This window comes from Carcharhinus amblyrhynchos, chromosome 3, assembly GCF_965287045.1.
Source record: "Carcharhinus amblyrhynchos chromosome 3, sCarAmb.v2.hapA, whole genome shotgun sequence".
Taxonomy (NCBI): domain Eukaryota; kingdom Metazoa; phylum Chordata; class Chondrichthyes; order Carcharhiniformes; family Carcharhinidae; genus Carcharhinus; species Carcharhinus amblyrhynchos.
This window is the reverse complement of record NC_137326.1, coordinates 62144664-62162691: the sequence shown is the minus strand read 5'-3', so window position 1 is coordinate 62162691 and position 18028 is coordinate 62144664. Positions and strand designations below refer to the sequence as shown.

The 18028-nt window shown below is 46.0% G+C and overlaps 1 protein-coding gene across 5 annotated transcripts in view; it reads right to left on the bottom strand.

Moving 5' to 3' along the window:
- Positions 1 to 358: 358 nt before the first annotated feature.
- The window catches only part of LOC145340242 (aminoacylase-1B-like), a 58838-nt gene continuing 41168 nt past the window's right edge, over positions 359 to 18028 (bottom strand). For all 5 annotated transcript variants that reach the window (XM_080184698.1, XM_080184689.1, XM_080184711.1 and 2 more), the window contains exons 7-15: positions 17774 to 17863; positions 15852 to 15908; positions 13574 to 13647; positions 12904 to 12953; positions 11614 to 11758; positions 10696 to 10764; positions 5453 to 5532; positions 2953 to 3013; positions 359 to 2624 (exon numbers count right to left, since the gene is read on the bottom strand). In XM_080184698.1, the coding sequence (XP_080040824.1) occupies positions 2460 to 2624; positions 2953 to 3013; positions 5453 to 5532; positions 10696 to 10764; positions 11614 to 11758; positions 12904 to 12953; positions 13574 to 13647; positions 15852 to 15908; positions 17774 to 17863 (791 nt within the window). In that variant the 3' untranslated portion in view covers positions 359 to 2459. The remainder of the gene's footprint in view (positions 2625 to 2952; positions 3014 to 5452; positions 5533 to 10695; positions 10765 to 11613; positions 11759 to 12903; positions 12954 to 13573; positions 13648 to 15851; positions 15909 to 17773; positions 17864 to 18028) is intronic.

The following is an 18028-nucleotide window of genomic DNA, read 5'->3' as shown; positions in this document are numbered from 1 at the left end:
AACTCAACATGTCTCAAACTATCTATACACCCTTTCCCAGACTCATCATCCATCAAGTCCTTCTCTTTGGTGAAGACTGAACCAAATATGCTTCAACTTTAGCTGACATTATCAAATGCCTTCTGGAAATCCAGACAAATAATATCTACAAACATTCCACTGTTCACTTAGTCACCTTACCAAAAAGTTGAAATTCATGCTGATTGCTGATTGGGTGAGATGAAGATTGGTGGGAGACTTGTGTGCAGCACCATCACTGATTCTAGATCGGTGGGCTGAATGGTCTGTTTTTGTGTACTTTGAAATCCAGATGCAGCAATAGAGTCAAAGACAGCAGTCAGTCAGGATCTGCAGCCGCTTGCTTTCAATCAAGCTTTATTTTAGAACAAAATCATACTTAAATCAGATTCAAATCTTAATTTCCCAGGAACACAGCCCCTGTCCTTGCCTATTCTCATATATCATGCTACTGTCTCCCCAATCAACAGCCCTCCACCTTTCTCAACATCTGGGTGTCACTGGCTAGGTCACTAAATGCCTTTGACATGATGGTGAACTTTTTCTTGAACCCTGCAGTCTCTGTGGTGTAAGTACACCACAGAGCCTACAGGCACTGTCAGGGAGAGAGCTCCAGGATTTTGAGCCAGCAACAGTGAAGAAGCAGCGATGTATTTCCAAGTCAGGATGGTTAGTGGCTTGAAGGGGAACCTCTGGTTGGTAGTGTTCCCATATATCTGCTGCTCTTGTCGTTTTGAATTATAATGATTGTGGGTTTGGAAGATGTTGTCTTGGTAAGATCTTGCAGCGCATCTTGTAGATGGTACACATGGCTGCAACATTTTGGCAGTGCTGGACAGAGTTTGTGTATGTGAAGTCAATCACATGGGCTGCTTTGTCTTGGATAGTGTTGAGTTTGTGTTGTTGGAGCTGCACTCATCCAAGCAAGTGAAGAGTATTCCATTACATTCCTGACTTGTGCCTTGTAGATGGTGGACAGGCTTTGGGGACACAGTGGTTAGCACGATGGCAGAGTGGTTAGCACTGCTGCCTCACAGAGCCAGGGACCCAGGTTCGATTCTCGACTTGGGTCACTGTCCGTGTGGAGTTTGCACGTTCTCCTCGTGTCAGTGTGGGTTTCCTCCAGGTACTCCGGTTTCCTTCCACAGTCTAAAAATGTGCGGGTTAGGTGGATTGGCCATGTTAAATTGCCCCTTAGTGTCAGAGAGACTAGCAGGGTAAATACTTTGGATTATGGGGATAGGGTCTAGGTGGAATTATGTATGATGCGGGCTCAATGAGCCGAATGGCCTACTTCTGCAAGGTAGGAATCTATGTAAGTTAATCACCATAGGATTCCGAGCCTTTGACCTGCTCTGGTAGCCACAGTATTTATATGGCTGGTCCAGTCTTTGGGATCCTGCTATCCCTCTCGTCTCTGGTCTCCTCACATGTCGCCTCAGAGTTCAACTTCTGAGATGAATTTGTAATCAAATGCCCATAACTCTAGAATATGTTAATGTTCAGGCTGGGGAGGGAGGAAGTTGGAATATCATGACAGTGACTGAAAATGTCACAACAGAATTCCAAAACTCATTCTCTGTCAGTGGGTCTGACTGGAATGTTGGAAAACTATTGCTACGGTAACAGAGTGACATTCCCGCTGCACAACCATCACTGCACAGCCACTGCTGCACAGCCACCGGTGCCATTGTTAAGACAGTGATGCGATGCCTCCACAGTCGAATAATCCACCCACACAGGAAGACTTGGGGTGAGGTACTGAAGGATCGTGTCTGAGGACAGCAACAACTTAAAAAAAGACAAAGTGAATGAGGAGGAAGCGTTCCCTTTAAAAGTCTACTGGATAGAGCAAAATAGATTAAAAATCTAGAAAGCTTTTCTGAGTGAAGGCCAGTTAATTAAAAAGCATAAAAAGAGTAAGATAATCAATAAAGTATCCAGTCACATATATCTTGAAAAGGCCAATGAAACGATATATTGAAAGCCTGAGTAATCACAACATTCGATAGATGAGGTAAATTTGTCAGTGTCAAAACAGCAGAAAGGCATGGGTGGGAGAGGAATGGGAGGGGAGAAGGGTTAGGGAGAGAGGCAGGACAGGAAGGAATGGGTAAGGGGTGTGGAGTGATAGGGAAGGTGACAAATTATGTGGAAGAAGTGGACAGGATGACATTGTAGGATGGGTATGGGATGGAGGATGGAAAGGGGTGTGGCAAGAGACAAGAGGTATAGAGTTTGGAGGAGAGGTATTGGAGTGTGGGAGGAGGTGTGGAGGGAGAGGGTGAGGGGAAGAGGAGGGATGCGGTGGGGAGGAGGAAGAGGGGGGAGGAGCTAGGAAAGAGGAGGGAGGGAGGACAGGGTGGAGGAAGAGGATGCTGGGGATGTTGAGAAGGGTGGAGGAGATGGGGATGAGGGCTGGGTTTCAGAACACTGCCCTCTCAGGCCTCCCCTTCTAGGGGTGGGACTGCGGCAAGAGCAGGGATCAGGCTGGAGTAGATCTCGATGCCTTTCAGGAAGACCCTCTCATTCAGGAACTCATTGTGATCGTGCAGCAAGATAGGAGTCTGGTTCATGGGCGAGAATCCAATAGCTGGGTAGCCCATCTAGGAAAGCAAAGAGGAGTAAATCACAGTTCACAGCAGCAAGATAAATGCAACTCAAATAACCCCCCACCATGTCCCCCAAAAAAAATTTCTCCCACCTTCGATAACACTCGCAAACGTATTAAAACCCCAAACACTTGACTAAACATCTCCCCATCCTGACAAAAAATTCCCCATTAACTACTCCACCTTGACAAACATCCACAAACACAATTGGACATCCGACAAAGCCCCCTTTCTGTCAACAGAAACATGCCCAAAACATCAGCCTCTCCAGTCAGGATGTGAGGCCCCAAGCTCCAGTGTTAGGTTGATGCAAGATACTCACAGCGCGAATGAAGCGACTATCAGTGGCGGCTGGGAAGATCTCACACTGCAGGGTCATGCCCCTAAAACACAAAACACTATCAGGCAGCTCCATAGACTGTAGCATGACACTTCCACAGAACGGCACTCTGCAACATTATACTGTAATATAATCCTGCAGCAATCAGTGTGTTGTTCATCACTGCAACACTGTCCAACAGCAATCAATGGGATGTCCATCGCTGTAACGCAATCCCACAGCAGTCGGTGCTCAGTTCCTCATTGTGACAGTCCCAAACCAGTCTGTCTGAAGGCCCTGACTGTAACACAGACCCACAGCAATCAGTCTGCAGTCTATCACTGCAACACAGTCCCACAGCAATGTGCAATCCCTCAGGGTAACGCAGTCCCCACAGCAATCAGTTTGCAGTCCCTCACTGTAACACAGTCCCACAGCAGTCAGTTTGCAGTCCCTCATTATAACAGTCCCACAGCAGTCAGTTTGGAGTCCCTCATTATAACACAGTCCCACAGCAGTCAGCGTGCAGTCCCCCACTGTAACACAGTCCCACAGCAGTCAGTGTGCAATCTCTCACTGTAACACAGTCCCACAGCAGTCAGTGTGCAATCTCTCACTGTAACACAGTCCCACAGCAGTCAGCGTGCAATCTCTCACTGTAACACAGTCCCACAGCAGTCAGTTTGCAGTCCCTCATTATAACACAGTCCCACAGCTGTCAGCGTGCAGTCCCTCACTGTAACACAGTCCCACAGCAGTCAGCGTGCAGTCCCTCACTGTAACACAGTCCCACAGCTGTCAGCGTGCAGTCCCTCACTGTAACACAGTCCCACAGCTGTCAGCGTGCAGTCCCTCACTGTAACACAGTCCCACAGCAGTCAGCGTGCAGTCCCTCACTGTAACACAGTCCCACAGCAGTCAGCGTGCAATCTCTCACTGTAACACAGTCCCACAGCAGTCAGTTTGCAGTCCCTCACTGTAACACAGTCCCACAGCAGTCAGCGTGCAATCTCTCACTGTAACACAGTCCCACAGCAGTCAGTTTGCAGTCCCTCACTGTAACACAGTCTAAGAGCAATCAGTGTGCAGTGCCTCACTGTAACACAGTCCTACAGCTGTGAGTGTGCAGTCATAGAATCCCACAGAGCAGAAGCAGGCCATTCCAGCCCATTGAGTCTGCACTGACCACAATCCCGCTCAAGTCCTGTCCCCATGCATTCACCCTAGGTAGTCCCCAATGCTAAAGGGCAATTTAGCATGGCCAGTCCATCTAACCTGCACATCTTTGGACTGTGGAAGGAAACCAGAGCACAGGCAGGATCTAAACTAACCCAAGCTTAGAATCGAACCTGGGTCCCTGGTGTTGTGAGCCAGCAGTGCTAACCACTGTGCCACCGTGCTGCCCATGGCTGATGAAAAAACACACACTTCATCGATGATTGAGTGGACTGATGGAATTGTAATTGACTGGAATGGATCTGTCTTGTTTTTTGTGGACAGTACATACCTGGGCAATTTTCAACATTGTTGGGTAGATGCCCATGTTGTAGCTGTACTGGAACAACTTGGGTAAGGGTGTGGTTAGTTCTGGTGCACAGGTCTTCAGCAATATATCCAGGATGCTGTCAAGTCCCATGGCACTTGTGTTCAGTTGTTTCATTATATAATGTGAGTTAAATTGGCTAAGACTGGCATCTGTGATGCTGGAAACCTCAAGAGGAGGCAGGTTTGGATCATCTGCTCAATACTGCAACTGTTGGAATCCATCATCATCAATGGGAATGTTAAAAGAGCCCCTCCTCCTATTGTTAATTAATTAACATTCTCAAACAAAAAGTGCTGCTGATGTTGGTTAATTGAAGATAGAATACTGGCCAGGACAATTGTGCCATTAACATGCACCTTAGGGAGACAAAGCCTTGATGTAATGCATCATTTGCTCAGTCTTGCACTAGAGTATCAGAAAGCTTAAATGTTCGATTTCAGTGGGGTTAAATGTACAATTTTCTGGATCAGATACAAGAGCGACAGTCATACAAACTGAAGCTAAGTGATACTGATGTGGTGATTCTATAATTCCCTAGCAAGGAATGGATTGCAGGAAAGAATATACACAGTCTGATTTTCTGTCTATTCACTTTCATCAGTAAATGGAAAACCATAGACTTGGCATGTTTAATTTCCCAAGATCCTTTTGCTAAAACAATCAAATCATTTCTTAATTGTATGAAAAACCAGACAGACCTGCAATGCACAATCTCACACTTTAACACAGTACCACAGCAGCCAGTGTGCAGTCTGTCACTGCAAAACATTCCCACAGCTGTCTGGAGCAGCCCCTCCCTATAACTGCAGAAGGCGTGCAGTCACTCACTGCAACATAGTCTCACAGCAATCTGTGTAGAATCCCTCACTGTAACACAGTCCAACAGTCATGGTAGCTGATCTATGTTGCAGGCAGGCAATTCCCACACACCCCACAAACAGAACTGCCACTACTCACAATTTCTGGCAGGTGCTGCTAAATGTGTTCCACCAGGGGTCAGACTTCTCGATGGATGTCACCGTCTGGTCCATGCCTTTCTGCAGGTAAATGGAAAACTGTGAATATTCCTCTCAATAACAACAACCCAGTATACACAAACACCAACAACCACCAATATACACAAGACCCAACAACAACCCAGTACAAACGAACACGCAACAACAACCCTGTATACACAACACCCAACAACCCAGTCTACACACCACCCAACAACCCATTTTACACATCACCCAGCAACAAACCAATCTACTCAACAACAACCTAGTATACACAACAGCCAAGAACAACCCAGTCTGCACTACATTCATCAGCAATCCAGTATACACATCACCCAACAACAACCCAGACTACACAATACTCAACAACAATCCTGTATACACAACACCCAATAACAACCTAGTATACACATCATCCAACAAATCTGAGTATACACAACACCCAACAGCTCATTCTACACTACACACAGCAACAACCCATTCCACACAACACTCAACAACCCAGTCTACACAACACTCAACAACCCAGTCTACACAAGACCCAACAACCCATTCCATACAACATCCAGCAATAACCCAGTATACAAAACACCCAACAACCCATACGACACAACCCAGTCTACACACCACTCAACAACAACCTAGTATGCACATCTTCCAACAACATCTGAGTATACACAACACCCAATGACTCATTGTACACAACACCTAACAATCTGGTGTATACAACACCCACCAACAACTCGGTATACACATTATCCAACAACTGAATATACACAACACCCAGCATACACAACAACCAACGACCCATTCTGCACAACACTCAACAACAATCCAGTATACACAATGCCCAACAACACTGTCTACACAATACCCAACAACAATCCAGTATACACATCACCCAACAACAGCCAAGGTACACATTGCCCAACAACAACCCAATCTACACAACACTCAACAACAACCCAAGATACACATCGCCCATCAACAATCAAGCGCACAACGTGCCACAACAACCAGTATACCAACACACAACCTTGCATACACAACAGCCAACAACAATCCGATTTACACAACACCCAACAACAATCCCGTATACACATCCAAAACCCATTCTACACAACAACCAACAACAACACAGTATACACAAGTCCAAACAGCCCATTCTATACAACACCCAGCAACAACCAAGTATACAAAACACCCAACAACCCAGTCTACGCAACACCCAACAACAACCCAGTCTACACAGCACTCAACAACAACCCAGTCTACACAAGACCCAACAACCCATTCTATATTACACGCAACAACAACCTAGTACACACATCATCCAACAACATGAGTATACACAACACCAAATGACCCATTCTATACAAAACCAAACAACCCCAGTGTACAGAACACCCAACAACAACCCAGTATACACATCATCCAACAACAAATGAATAAACACAATACCCAACAACCCATTCTACACAACACCCAGTACACACAACACCCAACAACCTAGTATACATGACATTCAACAACAACCCAGCATACACAACACCCAACAGTAACCCAGTATACACATCACCCAGCAACAACCCAGTCTACACAACACCCAACAACAACCCAGTATACACAACAGCTATCAACAACCCAGTTTACATAATTCTCAATAACAACTCAGTATACAGACCACTCAACAACAACCCAGTATACACAACACCCAACAACATACAGTATACACAACACCCAATGACCCATTCTACACAACACTCAACAACGCAGTATATACAACACCCATCAACAACACAATATACACAATTCTCAAAAACTCAGTATACAAACCACTCAACAACAACTCAGTATAAACAATACCCAACAACATCCAGTATACGCAACACCCAATGACCCATTCTACACAACACCGAACAAAAACACAGTATACGCAAGACCCAACAACCTATTCTATACAACTCCCAGCAACAACCCAATCCGCGCAACACCCAACAACAACCCAGTCAACACAACACCCAACAATGCAGTCTACACAACACCCAACAACAACCCAGTCTACACAACACCCAACAACAACCCAGTTTACACAACACCCAACAACAACCAGTCTACACAGCACCCAACAACATCCAGTATACACAACACCCAAGAACAACCCAGTCTACACAACACCCAACAACATCTGAGTATACACAACACCAATGACCTATTCTACACAACATCCAACAACCCAGTCTACAAAACACCCAACAACCCATTCTACACAACACCCAACAACAACCCAGTATACACAAGACCCCAATGACTCATTCCATACAATATCCAGCAACAACCCAGTATACAAAACACCCAACCTACACAACACCCAACAACAACCCAATCTACACAACACCCAACAACAACCCAATCTACACAACACCAACAGCAACCCAATCTACACAACACCAAATAACAACCCAGTCTACACAAGATTCAACAACAACCCAGTATACACAACACTCAACAACAACCCAATTTACACAACACTCAACAACCCAGTGTACACAACACTCAAAAACAACCCAGTATACACAACACTCAACAACAACCCAGTATACACAACACCCAACAACATCCTAGTATGCACATCATCCAACAACATGAGTACACACACCTAATGACCCATTCTACACAACACCCAACAACCCAATCTACACAACACCTAACAACAACCCAGTCTAAACAACACTCAACAACAACCCAGGTACAATTCCTGGGATCACATCACCCAGCAACAAACCAATCTACCCAACAACAACCCAGTATACACAACAGCCAAGAACAACGCAGTGTACACAACACCCCTCAGCAACTCAGTATACACAACACCCAACAACAATCCCATATACACAACACCCAACAACCCAGTATATACAACACCCAATATACACAACTCCCAACAACAACCAGTGTACACATCATCCAAGAACTGAGTATACACAGCACCCAACAACCTAATATACACAACACCCTGCAACAACCCTGTATACACAACAGCCAACATCAACCCTGTATACACAACACCTAGTGACAACCCAATATACACAACATCCACCAAAACCGCCAGCATAAATAACTCCAAGCAATATCTCCAGTACACACAAGTGTTCAGTCCACACAGCCAGTGTCCAGTTCACACAACCAGTATTCAGTACACACAGCAGGTGTCCATGATGGAAGGTAGTATAGAAGTCCTAGTATAAAGGCTCTCATTTTAAATTCACGATATAAAGTGGATTAGCTTAAAAAGAGATTACAATGTGCCTTAAGTACAGAATAAGGATTCATCATGTGCTAATATATCAAAGGTACTGTCTATTAATCACATATAATCAAAGTAATGAATTTTTAAACAAGTATTGTATCTAAAACGTAGTTTGAAACGTGTTTGTGAACCTTGGACAAACAACAATCTGTTTTCTCAGCATGATGGGAAAGAGACGGCAGCAGACATGCCACATTTTTTGAGACAATGAAGCATAATGAGAGTTCGTTCTGCCTGGGTTAGGCAGCTGAAAGTTAATCAGGAGTCTGGAACAAATGGGAGTATATTCACTCCTGGTTGGTGAGGCTGGTATAGTTTTTTATATTGATAGACGAGGCTAGATTCAGGCAAAAGGACTGACTCCTTTTACCACTTAACATGTGTCAATATTAGCAAAAGTCTTGAACATACCGGAATGATGTAGTTAGGTTTCTTAGCAATGGGGGAGGGATTGTAAGTTTGAATGGACTAATGAGCCCCTTTCCTGCTGTGGAACATTATTGACTAAGGTAATACTGTGTAATAAATATTGTAATTGGACCCTCCAGTTTGGATGACAGGCTGGGGTGGAGAGAATTGAAGTGCTCAGAAGAGTATATCAATCACAATTTGTATTGTTACGCCAGAGAGGATAGTCGACACTCACTGACTGTTTTCTCAAACAATGACGAGACAGAGTACAGGAATGAGATAGAGAATCTGGTGAAATGGTGTGGCAACAATTATCTCTCCCTCTATGTCAACCAAACGAAAGAGATTGTCATCGACTTCAAGCAGCATAAAGAGAACATGCCACTGTCTACATCAAATGAAGTAGAAAGGGTTGAAAGCATCAGGTTTCTAGGTGTCCAGATCACCAACAACCTGTCATGGTCCCTCATGCCATCACTATCATCAAGAAAGTCCACCAACGCCTCTACTTTCTCAGAAGACTAAGGAAATTTGGCATGACAGCCACAACTCTCACCAACTTCTACAGATGCACCATAGAAAACATTCTTTCCGGTTGTATCACAGCTTGATATGACTCCTGCTCTGCCCAAGATCGCAAGGAACTACAAAAGGTCGTGAACATAGCCCAATCCATCACGCAAACCAGCCTCCCATTCATTGACTCTGTCCATACTTCCTGCTGCCAGCATAATTAAGGACACCACATAGCCCAGACATTCTCTCTTCCATCTTCTTCCGTTGGGAAAAAGATACAAAAGTCACTTACAAACTGACTCAAGAACAGCTTTTTCCCTGCTGCTGTCAGACTTTTGAATGAACTTACCTTGCATTAAGTTGATCTTTCTCTACACCCTAGTTATGACTGTAACACTATGTTCTGCACTCTCTCATTTCCTTCTCTGAACGGTATGTTTTGTATAGTGCACAAGAAACAATTCTTTTCACTGTATGTTAATACATGTGACAATAATAAATTAAATCAAATAAATTTTCTTTTGTTTTTTGAATATATGCTGTCTTTCGTAGTTCTTGTGTTGGCTTAGTGAGATCAGCTGAGTACAAGACACACCAGTTGGACACCTCAGAAAAATCCTCGTACAGTCCAGGCCATACAGTGAGTGTCCAGTCCACACAGCCAGTGTCCAGTCCACTCAGCCAGTGTCCAGTCCACTCAGCCTGTGCCCAATCCATACAGCCAGCAGCCTGTCCACACAGTCAGCAGCCTATCCACACAGCGAACAGCCAGTCCACACAGCGAGTGGCCAGTCCACACAGATTGAGCTCATGGCAGTTGGCAAGACTGGAAGAATCCAATCTGCACAAAACACGACTGTGGTCTTGTTTGCTGGGATCAGGGTCATATCGTACCCTGGATTAATGTAAAGACAGTTGAGCATTCACTGAAAAATAAATTACAGAAGATTTATTTGTGATCTTATCACCTGATGGAACTCATACTGAACTCCATCGCCTGCATTCTGACACCACATCTTAATTTGCTCCTCAAATGCCTGAAACAAGAGAAAAAAATCACAATGAGCAGCATTTCCCAACACGTGAGACACAATTGCTCACTGCTGACACTGGAGACAACAACAACTTACATTGATATTGCACTTTTAAAGTAATTAAACATCGCAAGACTCTTTCAGCAACACTGTCAAACAGAGCATGACACTAAGTCACATGGACATTTAAAGAAGGAGGACGAGATGAAAATGTGTCAGGACGGTATTCTAGAACTTGGGCCTGGGAAACTGAAGACATGGCCAGCAATGCTGGAGCAATTAAAACAGGCAATTGAAAAGAGAGCTGAATTTGAGGAGCGCAGGTATCTTGGAGGTTTGCTGGGTTGGAGTTTACAGAGATTGGGAGTGATGATGACATGTAGGGATTTGACAAGGAGGAGAATTGTGATATCCACACCTGCTTGGACAGAAGTCACGTAGGTCAGGGAGCATCAGAATGATGGGAAAAGATGATTGGTGTGAGTTGGGACACGCAGAGCAGTTCATGGAAGTAGACAATGAGCGACCAGCCAGGAGGGTACTGGGTTGTTTGAATCTCAAAGTAATGAAGATACAAATGAGGGTTTCAGCTGCTGATAAGCTGAGACAGAAGTGAAGTTGAAAGTTAATACAAATAAGCAGTCTTAGCGACAGCAGAAATATGAAATTGGTAGCTCTTCACAGGATCAAATGTGACAAAAAGGTTGCAAGCAGACTGCTTTATTCTCTGGAAAGGGGAATGGACATTTGACTCCCTTCATCAATATCTGACACATATCTCTCTTTGCTGACATCTCCTTTCCTGATATAGCTGATAAACAATGAAACAGAAAGACACAGATCCAGTCATACCTTAAGATCCACAGTTGGGGGAATCCGGATATCAAAGCTGGCTGTTAGCTCCTTGGGGACTACGTTAAAAGCCACGCCTCCTTGCAGTACAGTCAGGTTGACAGTGGTCACATCTCCCAGAGTCAAGCATTTACTCAGATTCAGCCTAGAACATAAATTCTGCATGGTTAAAGCTGGGCCTGTAACTATCCTGTACCTGTGCTCTTGAAACTGATATTCTTTGTTTATAAGTTGCCTCCACCATACCCATTCATAGATTCCATTATTTTACAGAAACTACCTATGTCTCCCATGATTCCAGTCTTTTAGCTTTTCCAACTCAGTCATTCACCAAACTCTGGTCACTCTCCTCAGAACTCTCCCCATGGCAGCTCTGTCCTTTACTGGACCAGCTGTCCAAAACAGCACACCTTCTTCTAGAGATAGAAACAGAAAATACTGGAAACATTCGGACTAAAGCTCATTGAAATGTTAACTCACTTTTTCTCTCCACAGACATTGCCATGCCTGACCAGCTGAACATTTCCAATATTTCCTGTTTTTATCATGATTACTAGTATCAGCAGGTTTTTGCTCAGTGCCAGTCTCCAGTGGTCTCAACATTGATCTGTACAATATCAGCCCCACTTGGGACAATCCTGTCCACAGGAGATTGACCCGGGATGCTGGAATTCAGAAGAATGAGAGGGGATTGGTGCGGAGTATCTATGGGTCAAAATATTCCTTGTTGATTTTATAACTGTCAATGGGCTAATTGTAACTGATTGAATTGTGCAGTCATTTTGGGTTAGCTAGATTAACATGGCCACACTATAGGGGTCTATAAATATGGCTACTGTAACCATTAATTCCTGAGAAGGACTTAATTTGTTCAGTGTTCATCCCCTACAGATGATTTAAGAATGTTTTGGCGATTCCGGGGTGGTATTTGAAATTGTCCACAACAGTGATCTCTTTGAAATGTTTACAATTCTAAGAGGGCTTGGCAAAGTGGATGCTGAGAGGCTGTTACACCTGGCTGGGGACTCTATCTCAGGATAAGGGACCTTAATGCTGGGATCTCAGCTACTTTCAGCCTGTATTAACAACATAGATGAAGAAACAGCAGTCATGTCGCTCACCATCCATTACAATGAAGCAACACTCCCTCAGGACTGCAGTGTCAGCCCAAGCCAGCAGGGTGGGGGGTTCTAGAGTGCAGCAAGAAGGTCAAACAATCCATTCAGGAAAATGACACTAGCCCCAAGATGACAATTGGACTACAAAACCCACGACACAAAGAAACCTCACCTGTTCTTCTCCTTCTCTCTGAAATCCAGGAATGAATTGAGAACTTTGCGCTGAAATATTTTGGAAAATGAAAGAATTAATGATACTGCAAGCTAAATTGGGAAGCTGTTTCTTCCCAATCCTTAGCAGGGGGATGGCAAAGCTGTTGCATGTCAAGGGACAATGACTGGTTTCCCTCTTGATGGACAAGGGGTCATTGCCTGGCACATGTGTGCGTGAATGTTACTTGCCACTTGACAACCCAAGTCTGAATGATGTCTTGGAAGGCTTTTGGGAAGGTGAAGGGTATGGGTCATTGTGAAGGGGTAAAATTTGGAGTGAAGGACAGGTTAGCAGATGGAAAGGTGGATGGGTATAGGAGTGTGGGGAGAGGTCGCAAGGAAGAGGAGAATAGCTTTAGGGAGTGAGGCCTGAGTTTGGAGCAATGAGGTTCGGGGCGGGGGGGTGGGGCACAGATTGTGAGAAGTGGAACAGGTTTGGGGGAGGGGACGGGTTCGGGGGAGGGGGGGATAGGTTGGGGGAGGGGTCACAAGTTGGGGAGGGGTCACAGGTTTAGGAGAGGGCACAGACTGGGGAAGGGAGCACATTTGTAATTTGGACGTGTTTTAGGAGCTCTGGGATTCAGTGAGTGGCAGAAGCTGGGAGCGTGTCACCAAAATTCAACATTTACCAGCTTTTCAGCAGCAGTGTTCTCTATGAAGCGGGACCCGTGTCCTGGACTCCCCGGGCACCGGACTGTAACCCCTAGAGTGACACACGTGGGTTAGGATAGCGTTATTACAGAATTCTCTCCCCCCACACATTCACATTCTCTCCCACCCCCACATGTCCACCGCAGCTCCCTGGCTATTAGTACTGCCAAGATGAATCCCTTCTTTTCCAGACATTGATTGGCAAGTTCAAACACTCTCAAATCAGGTCCAGCACAGGATTAGATACTGAATAAAGCTCCCTCTACACTGTTCCTATCAAACACTTCCAGGACAGGTACAGCACAGGGTTAGGTACACAGTAAAGCTCCCTCTTCACTGTCCCATTGAACATTCCAAGGACAGATATAGCACAGGGTTAGATACAGAGTAAAGCTCCCTCTACACTGTCTCCATCAAAAGCTCCCTGGACAAGTACAGCACAGAGTTAGATACAAAATAAAGCTCACTCTACACTGTCCCTAACGAACATTCCCAGAACAGGTACAGCACGGGGTTAAATAAAGAGTGAAGCTCCCTCTATACTATCCTCATCAAACATTCCCAGGACAGGTACAGCACGGAGTTATAAAGTCACAGAGGCGTATAGTGCAGAAAATGCCCTTCGACCTATCAAGTGCACTGACAATAACTACCACTAAAGTTGAACTCCTCCCATTTTCTAGCACTTGTCCCATAGCCATGAATGTTATGATGCTTCAAATACTGATTCAAATACTTTTTAAAGGCTGTAAGATTTCTGGCCACAACTACCTTCGCAATGAATTCCAGATTCCCAGCATCCTCAGAATGAAAAAATGTTTTTTCAAATCCCCTATGAATCTCCTGCCTCTTACTCTAAAACTATGCCTCCTCGTGATTGACATCTCAACTAAGGGGAACAGCCTGTCCATACTCCTCATTATCTTATACACCTCAATCATGTCTTTACTTAGCCTTCTCTGCTCTGGAGAAAATCTAAACCTATCTCGTCTCTTTTTGTAGCTCAAATGCTCCATTCCAGGCAACATCCTGGTGAATCTTCTCTAACTGCTTTTTTAAATTCCCTCTTACACTTTCTATATTCCTCTATGGCCCACAGCTGAATTGGTCTCTTCGGATATGCCGAACGCCTTTCTCTTCTTCCTTATCCAATCCTGGATTGTCCTAGATATTCAGGGTTCCCTGACCTTATTGTTCCTATATTGCCCATTGTAGGGAACATGTTAGATCTGTAATCTCCCCAGCTCCTAACTGAATGCCTTGAATACCTTCTCAATTCCTATATCAAATTGTGAAAATTCCTCACAGTCCCTTTTCCTGAATTCTGTACCTACATTCTCCTTTTCCAGAGTGAAGACCAAAGAGAAGTATTCAGTTAATATCCTTCCAATATCCTGTGGCTTCACACACAGATTGTCCCTTGATCCCTACTGGGTCCTTCTATTTCCCTCGTTAACCTCTTCCTCTTAATGTATTTATAAAATGTCTTAGGAATCTCCTTAATCTTGTTCGCAATTCCTTTCTCATGCACTGTTTTTGCTCTTCTAATTGTTTTAAGTTCCCTCCTGCACTATTCTTTATCCCTCTGGGACCACAGGTGAATTGCTCCCATTGGACTTGCTAAAAGCTTTTCTCTTCTTCCTCATCCAGTCCTGCATTGTCCTAGACATCCAGTGTTCCTTTAAATTATTTCCCCTACATTTTCCCCTAAAGGGTACATGTTGGACCTGTACTCTCCCCAGCTCCTTTTTGAATGCCCATACTGCTCCGCTAGACTTACCCACATGAAGCTGATCCTAATCAGGTCCTGCCTTATTATAATAAAATCTGCCTTTGCCCCATCCAAAGCTATCTTTTGCAGGCCATCTTTCTCCTTTTCAAAAATAAATTTGAACCGTACCATGTTGTGGTCTCTAACACTAAAATGCTCCCTTATTGCCACATTGAACACTTGTCCAGCTCCGTTTCCCAGGATCAAAAGCAGCACTGCGCCATCCCTTGCTGGGCCTTCTACATATTGATACAAAAAACTCCCCTGAACACCTTGCAAGAAATCCACTTACTCTAAATCCTTCAGACTATAACTATCCCAGATATTTTGGTTAGATACAAAGTAAATTTCCCTCTATACTGCCCCCATCGAACACTCCCAGGATAGGTACAGCACAGTCTTACTCCATCCCCACTGCCACATCACCCACAGCCTCTGAAGAGGCACTGCTCATCTGCTTAACCCATGAAAGTTGGAGTACTTACACCACACACTCCTCTCGCCATAGTAGACTGTATAGGCGTTGCTGGGATTAGCCAGGCCTGGGGACACAATGGAGAATATCAGCAATCAGTATCCATAGCCAGAGAGAGAGAGACCTGATATTTCAGACCAAAGCAGAAACAGGTGACCGGTCACAGCACACAAAGTCAATCCAGCTGTAATCAACTTTGGGGACCAGTGAGAGGGGAATCACATGAGGATTCTGCCCCTAATCACAGCCGAATACAAGCTTGTGGATGCAGGGAGAGGGGGTTTGGGGGAGGTCACTGAGGCGGGGAAATGAGAAGGTCAGGGAGGCAGTGGACCTGGGGGGGTGGGGGCGGGGAGGGAGTCCAGGAGGCGGGGAAGTCAGGGAGGCGGAGATGTCAAGGAGACATGGAGTGGGGGTGGTTGGGGAGGCGGAGAGGTCAGGGAGGCAGGGAGAGGAGTGCTCGGGGAGACGGGGAGGCTAGGAAGGCAGGGAGTGGGGCGGTTGGGGAGGCGGGGAGTAGGGGAGGCCAGGAGCGGGGGAGGTCTGGGAGCATGGGAGGTCAGGCAGTGGGGAGTATTCGGCAGCAGGGGAGGTCAGGGAGTGGGAGAGATCAGAAAGCCAGGGAGTGAGGGAGGTCGGGGAGCTAGGGGAGATTGGGGGAGGTCAGGCAGCAGGTGAGCTCAGGAGCAGGAGAGGTCGGGGAGGCAGGGAAGATCAGGAGTGGGGGAGGTGGGGGAGGTTGGAGTGGCAGGAAGCGGAGGAGATTGGGGAGGTAGGGACCAGGGTGAGGGGTTGGGAGCATGGGAGGCTGGGGAGGCAGGGAGCGAGGGAGGCAGGGAGCGGGGGAGTCAGGGTGCCGGGGAGGTTGGGGACGCGGGCAGCGGTGGAGTTGGGGTGGCGGGGAGCAGGGGAGGTTGGGGTGGCGGGAGAGGTTGGGGAGGGAGAGGAGGTCAGGGAGACAGTGAGTTGGGCAGGGCAGGGAAGGTCAGCGAGGCAGGGAGCAGGGGAGGTCAGGGAGCAGGGAGGTAGGGAAGGCAGGGGAGGTAGGGAAGCAGGGTAGGTTGGGAAGGTTAGGTAGCAGGGAGCTTGGAAAGTGGAGGAGCAGGGAGGCTGGAGTCGGGGAGGTCAGGGAGGCAAGGAATGGAGGAGGTTGAAGCAGGGAGGAGCAAATTGAGGCAGGGAGGGGGAAAGTCGAGGCAGGGAGGGGGTGTCGTGGCAGCGAAAAGGGGAGGTCATGGCAAGGAGGAGGTGGTCATGGCAGTCTAGCAGATCAGAAGGGGCAATCAAAAATGAACTGGGCAGAGTACAGGTCCAACATGTATCCGTTAGGGGAAAATGTAGGGAAAATAATTTAAGGGAACACTGATGTCTAGGACAGTGCAGGTTTGGATGAGGAAGAAGAGGGGGAGGTCATGGCAGGGAGGGGGAGTCATGGCAGGGAGGGGGAAATCGTGGCAAGGAGGGGGAGATCATGTTCAGTGGGTGGGAAGTGTGAGATACAGAAGGATTGACGGGGTTATTAGTAAAAGAAACAGTGATGTGAAAGATGAATGAACAACCCTAGCATTATATAGACGAAAATGTATAGTGCAATGGGTGTCAGGGACTGGAGTAACAATCATCCAGCTCCTGCTCATAGCCTGATAAAGTTCCAGTGTTTGCCTATAAATCTTGGAGCTAGTGGTGTGCCAAGCCATCAATTCAAGATAGAAACCACCTTGTAACTGCTTCTTTAAATGGGCAAGTCCATCGCTACTGTCACAGAGGAGACCTGGTGTTTCTTCACAAAGGACATCTGTGCACCCATCTGTCTGATACTGGCACAAGACGGGGCACTAGGAGATCTTGTCTAGAAGGAGCCAGCTAGAGCATCTGAACACCCAAGAGAAAAAGAAGCAAAACAACAGGCAGAAAACGGAGAAGAGGTCCTACCTTCATCGAGGCCAAAGCCGACATTTAATGCCCTGAACTCTTCTTGTTTAACAAACGCTGCCATCCCATTCTGACCTCCGATTTCTTCATCTGCATCACAGAAAGTCGTCTCAGATATAGTAACCGGAATTTGGCCACTTTATATATGGAAAGACTGCTGTGTCCACCAACCCTGTGCCATCTCCCCCTCCCCTTGCACCCACCTCTCACTTCCCCCTCCCCCTGTACCTGTCTCCCATCTCCCCTTTGCTCTGC